Raw genomic sequence first — 13058 nt, forward strand, 5'->3', positions numbered from 1 at the left:
CAAGCACTGGAGCTAACACAAAAAATACCCACAAAAAGGTCGTGTGTGACCGACCTCAAGCAGTTGTCCCTTGGGCATTGCGGTCACGCTCTCAGGTCATTAAGACCACCTCTAACCCAATTTCCTTTTCAGGTACCTCTAGAAGAACCCTTCCACGGTGTGGGCAACCGGGAAGTGACATCACATTACTTACATGTTCCTTATTTAGTAATAATAATAATATTAATAATCACATTATTCAAGATCATATGTTCGCTTATAGTAAAATAATCTTAGTGTAAAATAACCAATATAGTAACAAATCTACTTGGTTGGGGTCCGCGTGACTATCGTAACCAATGGTTGGAGACTTTAGGTGACATGGCTCAGAATCGATCACAATGGCGTAGGTGTATACACTCTTTATCTTCCCATAAACTTTAAGATTAAAATTGCTTCATAACGTTCTTCCTTCCTATACTATATCCTTATATACAACCTATCTTTTATATACTACCACCACTAAATTAACTATTTCTATGAATCCGGTGTTGATCTTGTTGTGCTAACGAGATATGGCAACTTGGACCGATGCATATATGTGCCTGGTCGTACGTTGTAGCTGACTGACTGACTCTTCATTATTATCTCATTACCAGTTATAGATACTTGTATTTTTTTTTGTTCTGCCTCATGTTATATTTTTTGGAGGACCAGTTAACATTGCCCAATCGTTCAAAGTTAAATAACTAGAGCGAGTTTCGAACCTTTAACTTAGTAACTAAAAGTTAACTACTAAACCACATCGATATTCATTTAATTAGTTATTTTTCAAAAGAATTTATATAAATGAATGGTCTAGATTGCCAAGTGAATAGACATTGGTGAAATGGTTGCTCAACTTCGTGGGTTGGTTGAAGCTAAACATTAACACCGTTGGATGCCGGCCTCAGTGGTCTATCGGTTAAGTGCTCTGGCGTGAGACTGATAGCTCCTGGGTTCGAATCTCACGAGGCGGTATCGTGGATGCGCACTGCTGAGGAGTCCCACAATAGGACGAAACGGCCGTCCAAGTAGGATGATTTCGGAATTTCCTTGAAAATCTTTTTCTATAGATTCATTCTTATTGCTTGCTGTTACTGTGGTTATTTCACAGATGAAATATGGTAATACCTTGTAAGCGAGAACTAATAATTTGTCCTAGTTATTAGCTAAATCACTAGAAACATAAATGAACCAAAAAAAAATAATTTTACTCATCATAATTTGAATTTATCAAAACCTGTATATGGATGCTACAATGATGTATATTTCTCCCTTCTACTTCCCCATTACTTTGATTCTTTTATTTGATCTTATCCTTATTTTACAACACTCCATATCACTGAATCACATCCATACATCCAATGTTAATAGGCATGTGTGCATTGACAGGGGTAAGCATCCTGGATATATATATATATATATATATCCTTAGCGCTTCTTTTAATTGTGTTCACTGTTTACCCATTATTATTATTATTAACCGTAGTAAATAGTACTACTGTGTTTACCTCTTTGCCCCCTTCTTAGCTCATCCACCATTATTATTATTACTATTATTATCATTATTATGGCCTTATGTTCATCCATCTAGTGGTTGATTCATTCGTTTACAACAATCTCTAACATATTGCCCTTCAACTTTTTTTTTTGTCTTCCTTTATTGAAATTTTTTTTCTTTATGAGGTTGAAAAGGCGTTTTTTCGTTCGTTTGTTCATTCTTGCTTAATACTGTTCTTATTTATTTATTTATTGCTATTTTCTAAAAAAAAATTGTTTACAAATGAAGAGACAGAGTGAGAGAGAGAGAGAGAATGAGAAAAGTATCAGATCGTAGTTAGGATAAATGGAAGAATGGCAGAAATAAACTTGATATAGTTTTCCTTACGTATGTGTGTGTGTGTTAGTGTATAGCAGGATCACTCATTCACATGCGTTCTTTTCTCTCTTTAACCTTGACTTTAAAAACTAATCTGACCTACTGTATATAATAGTTGGGAAGTGTTTGTTTGTTTGTGCATGTGTACTTTACACTACTGTGTATGTATAAGTGGTAGATATTGTTTATTTCTATTTATTCTTTGATTAATTTGTTGTTGTTTTGTTTTTCGTTCGTTTTCATTTTTCTAGGTTGTTTAATCTGTAAATAAATATACATTTTAATCAGAAGGGGTTTTGTGGAGATTTCAGTATTTTTTAAAGTTGAAATCATGAGTCGATTGAAACTAGACCACCATGGAAAACCTGAAAGCACTGGATGGCCAACTTGTCCTATTATGAGACTCCTCAGCAGTGCGCGGTTGAAGTTATACATTAACACCGTTGGATGCCGGCTCAGTGGTCTATCGGTTAAGGGCTGTGGCTCGAAGCTGGTAGGTCCTGGGTTCGAAACTCGCGAGTGCGGGATCATGGTTGCGCGCTACTGAGGAGTCCCATAGTAGGACGAAACGGCCGTCCAGTGTTTCCAGGTTTTCCATGGTGGTCTAGCTTCAATTGACTCATGATTTCAACTTTGAAAAATATACATTCTGTTTATTCGTTAAATTAAACTGAATTATACATTATCTACCCTAGAAACAGTTAAAAACCTGGTTTATGACGTTTACAATTAGATCTGTAGCTGTTGTTTATCTGCGTAGATTTCCAGGATATCAAAAAGATAGGGTTATTAAAGGGCGACTGTCAGGGTATATCTCTGGAGTTAGATATCTGAATTCGTTGCACTCCAATTCAGTAGCATTTTTACGACACTTGATCAGTCTCGAGTCAAGACAAGTCGGTCAGTCACAACGTAAAACTTCGTACGTACGTACATCAGTTCGAGTTGCCATACCACATTAGAACAGAGATGCAGTTTTCAGTTCAAATCCCATAGTGGTGTAGGTAATAAGAGTATAAACAGTAATTGGAAAGATTAGGGTTTGAAGATGTTATTCAAGGAGTACAATCCAGTGAAATAAATTTGGAAAGAGAAAAAATATAGAGACATGAAGAATTCAGAAGATTAGAATTTGACAGAACACAAAGAGTGGATGCACCTTCGCCATTGCAAACGATTTTGAGCCATGTCATTCAAGGTCTCTAACCATCGGTTGCTATCATCTCGCGAATCCCAACCAGGTAGTCTACATCTACTAACATGGCTCAGTCCACTAATCAGTGACTTCATGGATTTGTGCCACGTTTTGGTCAAGAAAAAACACTTATTCAATGTTTTAGATTATTTTCCAATCTGTAACAGAAACTAACAACCGTCACAAGAAAGATCTGTATATAAATACTGCTAATAATCAGATATGATAGAATTTGTTCTAGATTGTTTTACATTTCTTTGATTGATTTAGGTAGTTCACCCCGTTTATTATTGGTGAAAAAGTTAATTAATGCCTCGTCGTTAAGTTCAGATGCTGAGGTACATAGCATATCTCTGTCCCTCATACTCTCTACTACTTGATATTGTCAAACTTCTTAGAATGATGTCAGTAGTTGAATAGATCACTGTTCATTAATTTAAAAAACAGTACAATGTATAGATCTGTGTAGATGTTTCTCAACGTACTGCAAAAACGGATTATTATACTCAGATACAGATGCGTTTGTATGCTTTACATTTTTCAGAGTAAATTTTATGTAAAACAACTAGCTTTATGAAATTAGTCAGTGGATTCATTGGTAAAGCACCTGACTTTTTGACCATTGGGCTGCGATTCCCTAGGAAAACCACCTGCTTCAGTTTGGGCACCTGGGTAGTATCACAGCCCTCACACAAATCAAATGAGATTTGTGTGGCGCATATGTATCTGGTGCCACTTGGTACCAATATTTATGCGTTTAAACAAAATAAATAAAAAGTTGAATTACAGGTTTAAACCCTACTTTATGCACTTCAGTTTGACCTCCCGGATATTATTATTATTATTATTATTATTATTATTATTATTATTATTATTATTATTATTATTATTATTATTATTATTAGCCTTCTTCACTCTTTGAAGTGTGGTCTAATTTCAGGTGAATAAACGTTGTACACTAAGTACACTTAGATGGTATGACGATTCTTTTCATCTTGATAAATAATTAAAGTCAATATTTAATATATTAGGACTGGAATTGCTAATTTTTAAGTAATCTACAATTTGATCAAGTTATTTATTTGATCGATCACCATATTTAAATGATTTCCTATTATTCTTATTATTTTAAGGACATGATATGTGGACCGAATTCTGGACAAATTCCAATTGAACAACAATCTGGGAATATGGATATGATGATGTTAGTCAATTCTCGTCATTCTGGTACGCCAAAAAGTAGTGGTGAACCATTTCCTAGTGGTACTATCAGTCCAAGTGTATCATGTTCCATCTCAAATCTTGGAAGTCGTACAAGTTTGAATTGCAATACAAACTATGGTCCAATTAATAATTACGGAAACAATCCTAATACGAATAAACCGATGAATCATCCATATTTCAATTCACCCGATATGATGGGACCAAATCCAGATTCTATTACTATGAGGACAACTCCTAGTAGTACTCCATGCACACAGCATTTAACTTCTGCCAGTTTAGCTAGTTTAGCACGATTATCTCAAATGTCTGGACCTGAAGGTCCGTACATTCCATCATGTTCAGCCTCATTTTATAATTCAAGCAATGGGAACAGTCTTGGATCAATACCTGGTCATACTGTCCACTCAAATCGTGGTGGATCTTTGACTCCCTTTCATCTAGATGGAAGTCCCGTTATACCAGCACCACCTCAAGGAGCACATCATATTATATCTCAAGGTGCACGCAACCAAAACTCAAGTCCTGGAAATTGTGGCCCGAAATCACATTTATGCAATCCTAACCAATCATTATCATCTAATATGACTCCTAATAGTTGTAATTTACCTCATTCTCAAAGTATTCCAATAAATTCTAAATTTAATCCCCAAGGCTATCCCCATACAAATCCACAACTTCAACCAACATTACAACAACAACCACCACAAAATCCTATGGGCATTGTCACTAATTGTGGTTCTTCACTTCCTTCTCCAGTTCCTAATTTGCCAACACCATCTCAACAACAGCCTCCTTCAATTCAAGTAAGTGACATACTTTTACTCTGTCTATTTATGCTTGGTTTTTTTTTGCGGAGATCGTTCTATTTGAGAATAGCTTTTATTGTAAAGTGAAACTGACCAGGTTTCTGCTAAAGTTGTCCCCGGTGGGCTGTTGCTTCTTGCTTCTCCCCAGATTCGGATGATATTTAACCTCGTGGGATTTAAAAAAACAGAGTTAATAATAATAGTTTTGTTCGCCACGGAGTCAAAGGGATAACTGGATGTATCTGATAATCTACAACATTTCCGTAAGTAATCCTGTCTGTCTCTATTTCTCGTCGTAGTGTGTTCTTTGGTCTTCCTCTTTTCCTTCGTCTTTGAGGATTCAAAGTGAGGGCTTGCCTTATGACGCAGTTTGGTGATTTCCTCAATGTGTGTCCTATCAACTTCGAGCGCTTCTTCTTGATTTCTGGAGTCTGGTTTGTTCTTTCACACAGTAGGTTGTTAGGAGATATATATGACTACTAGCGCCATGTCAGTTATATCAGTTATCTACGGGAAATATCTTACTGACATCATATCCTTCTACGACTTTGCCCTGAAAGTTTGAAGTAGCTACGCTCATTTTTTTAATTTCTGTTCAACCGTTCTGTCTGAAATAGTAAAACCTTAATTATGAAGTATTTCAATTATTATAACTCAACTGAGTTATCACGATAGTAAAGGTCAACCAACGCTTCAAGGTATCAGCTACATTCCTGTTAATTTTAGTTGGCACTCAGTAACACATCGGAGTATTAAGGGGACTGCTAATTCCCTTACGGTTGTAACTTTCATCATCCACTGTCATATTTCAAAACGTTACTGCTGTTGCAATAAAACTTTAAAGTTTAGGTTTCTACTTCTTTAAAAACATCAGAAGTTGTATATTTGTTAAGAATTTTAAAATGGAACGAAACAACCATCGATCGTTAACACGAGTCAGTAATCATAATAATTATCGTTACTATTATTCAAAGTTTCTACATCATTCATTTCAATAATCGTGCACAATCTTCAACCTTTTTCTTTACCAGTGAAACAGAATTGAATAAAATAAGTTTGAGATGAATGGGTTAGTTAGTTAGTTAGTTAGTTAGTTAGAAGTTGAATAATGTTCTATTGATTTATTTTAAATCACATAGATACTATAAATTTGGTTTTTGTTATGTTGTAATGTTGATTTTAAACAAAAAACCCGCCAAGGTCATTCTCTATTTCTTAAAAAGTTTAACGAAACAAAATGTGAATAAAAAAAATCGGAAAATTATCATTTTTACCAACAAATATTAATGATGATTATTAGTCCTATCAAAGTTACCATTAAAAAAAATTGATTAGAATTGTCAGTATAGAGGTATGTTGTATTCCGATTTAGTGGTCGTAGGGTATATTGTACTTATTACAATACCAGAATGCTTCAGATGAGGATTCAATGATGGGTGAAGCAGATGTATAGCCAATTTAAGGAGCCCTAAAATGAGATAGCTGTTTAGTTATTCTCTGTTTTCAACTCTTCAGCTAACGACGTCATTTTTTCATAAAAATTAGTCATTGTCCATAAAGCATCTGGTACGATTATGTATCGGTCGAAGTTGTTACATTTTGCATCGATGACTGAACAAGTTAAAAAGATGACCAGCTAATAAACTAAAATAATTTCAGGAGTACTGATACCCAGAAAGATTAAACATTTAGAATATAATTCAAGAATAATGAGTTAAAAGTGTATATGAAAGAATACTGGAACTCAAGATCTAGAGGAGGAGATAAAAAGTAAATGGATCTACATCACTATCACCGATTCTGAGTCATTTCATCCAATATCTTCAAATACTGAACAAGGTTATCGTACATATCTTAACTAGTTAGTCTGTATCAAGTAACACTACTTTTTTTTAAACTGTCAGTAATTTGATGATGGACTGATATCACGTCTGAGTTCAGAAGCCTGTACGTTTCTAAATTTCTCCTACTCCATCCCTTACTTAGGACGTCAAATTAACTGATGATTGAACGATCAAAATCATTTTTTTAGTCACAGTAACTACAGATGTTATTATTTTTTGTTTCTTGTTTCTCCAAACAGCGAAGAAACTAGTTTATGAGTTTACATATCCAATAAGCATTGTTTAGATAGATAGTTTATATATACAAGTTAACATTGATTGTGTTCACTTACATTTATAGGTGAATAATACATTTTTTAATGCACAATTAAATGTACAACAAATGAATTATCAACATGTTAGTGCACCTGGATCAACTGGTCAAATGCAAATACATTTTGCACAACAACAACCGTCAACAACACAACATCCAGTTCCACCACCATCATCTCATGAACATTTACGTTCAGTTCGACAATCAGATAACAATAATAATAATAGTACAATTCGTATGACAAATTCGTCAAATGAATATACTTCAAATAATCATCCATTGTTATACAATACTGATGGAATTAATCATCATTCTCATCATCAACGTGTTGTTGATTGTCCTTCAAAATCTGAAATTCCTGGAGTTATTCCATCCAGTTCAGTAATTACTTCATCTGTTGTATGTACACCTTTAGGATCCTCAGTTGTTGGCGGGGGTAGTGCTGGTTATGGTAATGCAAGTATTCAAATTACCCCTAGAACACCACATACAATTCAATATCTTCCAACTGTCGCTCCTCAAGTTTCTAACAATCAAGGACCTTCAGGTATATTACCTGGACCAAACCAAATACAAAGATCTAGTTCTGTACGTAGTTATCAATATATGCCATCTGATATAGATAATAATAATAACAACACCTCGCATGTTACTGATAACTCTATTCGCCATCCTACCTTTCAGTCAAATCATCAATCTTATCCTACTAATCAAAATATTCCTGGACAATTTTATAATTCAAGTCAACATCATTATTCATCCTCTTCTCAGTCGGTTATTCCACAAACTTATCCATCTAGTCTTCAAGGTCAAAGTAAGCATTCTCAAATTACTGGTCAATTTCCTGGTGGAGGAAGGCATAATATTAATAACAGTAATAATAATAATAATTCAACATTTGGATGGAATGATACAAGTTTCGATTCAAATCCATTAGGTCCAAATTCATTGACAGCATCGTCAACTAACGAAACCGGTTTTAAATCTTCAAATTGTAATCATCCAAGTGAGTTTATATATATATATTTTCATGTTGCTATGAATTCCTTTTTTATGTACTTTTTATGTTAAACCTATTTTCATGATCAATTCTATCCAATTCAATTGATTTTTGTCTCCCTCCTTTGCATATTAATAACCAGGTCAATTATGAAGGACAAAGAATGAACATTACAGTATTATCAATTTTAATACTTTCAATAACCAACTGAACTCCAAGTATTATAATTTGGTATATAGAAAAAATTCTTTTGACTTAAGATAACCTTCCTTATTCAATTCTTCACCTCTTCATATATACGTACTATTATAGTGAACAAGAAGACGAGTGGGGACAATCGAATGTATTTAAGCACAAATTACAGACTATCTCACTAAAATCTGATAACCATACAGTTAACGGTCAATTTGCAAAATCACAATCAATAGTCTCAATCTTGACTGTTCCTTCTGCAAATATCAGTCCATCTCCTCTGATTTCATTGTTCATGCATTTTCATACCGATTGCGCTTCGTCCCTGTTCTTTCCTTATCGATCTTCTGCGAAAAGACATTCTATGCCTGACCATCACCATATACTACTTATGTGGGTATAAGTAGACCACAGCACACTATTTGTGCATCCGTTTAACTTACCTTATTTACATAAAGTACAGTAGTAATAGTAATAATATCAATTGTAGTAGAAGATGTAACATGAAATATATAATGTGAAATTAATGATGAAAATCGACTATATAGTAATTAAAGCATCTAACTTTCATTTAGTAGATAGATCACCGTTTCTGATCTCAAAACATCTGTAATTCAAACAGTCGATTAGCATCACTGATGTGGATGTGAACTTTCGGTGAGTTTCATAGTAAGGTGAAACAGCTATTCAGTGCTTCTTGGTTTTCATAGTTTATCTTTTCAAAGTCAGTTCATGATGTGAAGCTTCAAATTCAACAGTCATCATCTCCTTTAATAAACTGTTACCTTTACTCTGAGTTGGTTTTCCCCAACATCTTTGTTCCAACTTAACAGTATGCTAGTCAGTCCAGCGGATTATGACTGGGGGGAGTAGTACCTTGTCCCATATATCGTTATCTATTTTATTTATTTAAACACGTAAATATTGGTACAAAGAGGCACCAGATATGTATGCGCCACAAATCTCATTTGATTGGTGTGAGCGCTGTGATACTGCTCGGGTGCGCAAACCGAAACAGGTAGTTTTCTTAGTGGACCACACCCGGAGTTTTTGACCTAAAGGTCTGATCCACAAGGCAGTGGAACATCGTGAGGAGATGCAGTCCCATGGTAGTCGTTGACCAACGATTGATTCATACTCCAATTGTTCCCTCAGGATACTGGAGTCCATATGCACCATTGGTTTGGAATGAGGGTTTTCCAACTCCCCTAGGTAAACTTTCCGTGTCCACCAACTCGGTTAAAGCACCGGACATTCGCTTTTCGTCCTCTCAATTTCGTAAACAACACCTGTGGCACGATAAAGCAGTGAGTAGGACTTCCCTGACAGAGGCTATATACGCGTGGCCATGTGAGAGCATTTGGAGAGAGAGAGAGCAGACTCTCCCCACTCTCGGCCGTACCAGGGCATAAAGATGTACAGTCCTTCATCAACCAATTTTTCTCTTACAAAGTGTTATATTTGATATTATTGTTTTCTTTTAAATACCTTATATATTTTTGAAACCCTAGGTCAACCCACTGATAATCGTTTGGGTAGAAGTATTAATCACCCAGTAATACGTGATGCTCAGATGAATTATTCAGCTTGTAGCAATACTAATAGTAATAATAACAGTGACATATTATCAACATCTATGTCTACTAAGATGGATCCATCCACTGATATCATATCTCATCAAATGTCCACAAATTCATCCGATATACCATCAGTACAACAACGTGTTCATATGAATCAACACTCACAACAATATCTCCGTCATTCACCTGTCAACGATGGTGGTAAACCTCAATCCTACTCCTCATCATCTACACAACAACCACAACATCATCAAACAAGTCAAATTCATCAGCAGTATTATCATCATCAACAACAACATCATCAAATGATGATGTCTTCATCATCCATGTGTGATTATTCCGGTAGTAGTAGTAATAATGGTAATAATAGTGATTGGAGTTCTACAAATCAAGTACAATTTGTAATGTCGAATTCTACGTTGAATTCTACAATGTATAGTAGTCATAGTAATAATATTGTAGATAATATATCTGTTAGTGGTGTTGTTGGTAGTATGATGGAAAATTCTACAAATATAGGACATACTACTAATGCTAACAGTAATAGTGGTAACTCAACACCTAACGTTAATAATAGTAATCATAAACGTCCATCAGTAGTAAATCCTATGAATGGTGAGATGAAACATAATATTTCATTGAATTCCCATTCACAACATCATGCCTTGCCGCCTCATCCACAACAATCTCAACAAATGATGATGGTCAACAACAATAATAATAGTAATAGTAGTAGTAATAATAGTAGATCAAACTGGTATCCTCATCAATCGACTGGCAATCAAATGACATTCACTTCAATGTCATCATCATCAGCATCAACAAATGCAAGTCGAGAAATGTATTCTGGTCAAATGCATAATACTAATAATAGTAACAATACTAACTTCTCATTAAACACATTACCACCAGTTACTGGTAACCATCCATCGGATACATCATTGGGAACAATTGGTATGGTGGATAATAATAATAATAATAGTAGTGGAAATAGAAGTATATTTAGACAATCACAAGATACTTATGATAATTCATTACCTATATCTTCTATGTCATCATCATCAACAACATCTTCAACACAACCTTATTCATCATCCGTCGTTTGAAAAGTATAAAACAAGTTATCATTGATCACTTTACACACACACACACACACTAACATCAAGACTTTTTTTACCAGAATATTGGATCTCATTTCTTTTCCCTTAATCAAACATCATATGTGCATATTTGTCTTATATCATGAATAATAATGGTATCAACAGTTGTATTTGATTTATAATGGGAACTTGTTTTGTTTTGTCCTTTCTTCTCCCCATCCTATCATGGTTACACGATTGTTTCTCTTTGTATATACATTTCTGGATATTTCTGGATTATAAGATAAGTTTATGATTATATGTAACATAACTCATTTGTATTTAATACATAAAAGTGTTCATTAAATATAATGAATGAAGTATAATTTTTTTTTTAACTTTTCATTCCTTGGTCTCTCTCTCTCTCTGTTTTCCATTTTTATGCTTTAGTGTGAACCCAAACGAACACTTGACTCTAAATTTTAGTCTTACTCCTGTTTCATTGTTTTCGACTCCTTTTCCTTGGCAACATGATCGTTGTGCTTTTCTGGTGTGTGAGGGGGGGGGTAGGGTAGGGTGATTTCTGATATGGTTTCTTTTGTTTACTTTCTTTGGCCACTTTGTTCAATACCATTGCCTACGAATATTACTGCCTTTATGGATGTTGGTAATGATTATTATTATTAATGATGAGAATGTAAAATTCTTGTAGTTTTTGTTAATTATGCATGTGTATATCATTCCTCACTTACTTTATTACCAAAGTATCACACTGTTACTCTCTTTTGCCTCTCTTTCTCTCTCTCTCTCTCTATTTATTTTCATAATTGCCTTAGTTACAAAACAAACTGATCTAATTAAAAGAAGTATTGTTTCTTTCATAGTTCCCAGTATCCATGTTGCGTGTATATGTATGTGTGTGTATTTGTTTGTTTGTTTGTTTGTTTATTGACAAATTGTTAATTTGCCTTCTGATTCTGATGATTTCTACTCCTTTAATTTTTTTTGTCTCTTTGCTTCTCTATAAGTAAACTATGGTAGAATGACATCACTTATTCCCTACATGTGTGTGTATGTACATGTTCAAACTAGGATGATCATTATTATTGGTAGTGTTGTCATTGTGTTTACGCATAGTTACTGTATAATATTCATAATACACGTGTGTGTGTGTGTATGTGCGGCGGGTCTCTATCTCTTTCCTTCTACCCTTTTTTCTTTGATATCCAGTCATTCATGATTCATTTATTCTTTCTGTTTCTTTAGAATTTTCTTTCTTGTATATGATATTTTATGATACATCTACTATACATCTATCTAAGAAATGAGAATGTATCAAAATGATCATCATTAGTTATTCGTTTCATCATTTCTTAATTCAATTTATAAAGATGAATGAATGAATCGATTGATTAATTGATCGATTGATTGATTGATTAATCGATCGATTGATTGATTATTGATTTCATTTTCTTTTCTTTCTTTTTTTTACATCATAATCATTATTTTATCATGTAAGAGTTTTTCTTTCATTAGTACTTTTAACTGTTCAACTTGCAAATATACATAATGGTTCATTGATGCCATTTACTCTATCTATACAATTTGTTTTATAAACATTGAGAACCCCTTTTCCATTACTATTGTAATGATTTTTTTTTGTTACTATCCCCCCACGATTTCGTTACAATTACATTCATGTTCTCCTTACTCTATAGGTTCTTTTTAAAGTTATTATATATATATATATATGCTTGTATATGTATAAATATGATTGGAAATGTGTGTGTGCGTGTGCGTTAAAACATAAGCCAATCATAGAAGAGCACTATGTAGTTGTTTATTTTTATCTCATTTTTTTCTTATTCCCATTACTTATGATGATTATAATTAAGTAAATATTGATATTGTGTGCACATAATGGG

The 13058-nt window shown here is 34.0% G+C and overlaps 1 protein-coding gene across 1 annotated transcript in view; it reads left to right on the plus strand.

The window, feature by feature from the left end:
- The window catches only part of Smp_170670 (hypothetical protein), a gene marked incomplete at both ends in the record, with an annotated part of 54335 nt that extends 43175 nt beyond the window's left edge, over positions 1-11160 (plus strand). The window contains 5 exons of the mRNA XM_018797449.1: positions 4229-5122; positions 7310-8288; positions 9986-10255; positions 10448-10669; positions 10871-11160. Coding sequence (XP_018652490.1) covers positions 4229-5122; positions 7310-8288; positions 9986-10255; positions 10448-10669; positions 10871-11160 — 2655 coding nt within the window. The remainder of the gene's footprint in view (positions 1-4228; positions 5123-7309; positions 8289-9985; positions 10256-10447; positions 10670-10870) is intronic.
- Between the last annotated feature and the right edge of the window lie 1898 nt (positions 11161-13058).

This window comes from Schistosoma mansoni, chromosome 4, assembly GCF_000237925.1.
Source record: "Schistosoma mansoni strain Puerto Rico chromosome 4, complete genome".
Classification (NCBI taxonomy): domain Eukaryota; kingdom Metazoa; phylum Platyhelminthes; class Trematoda; order Strigeidida; family Schistosomatidae; genus Schistosoma; species Schistosoma mansoni.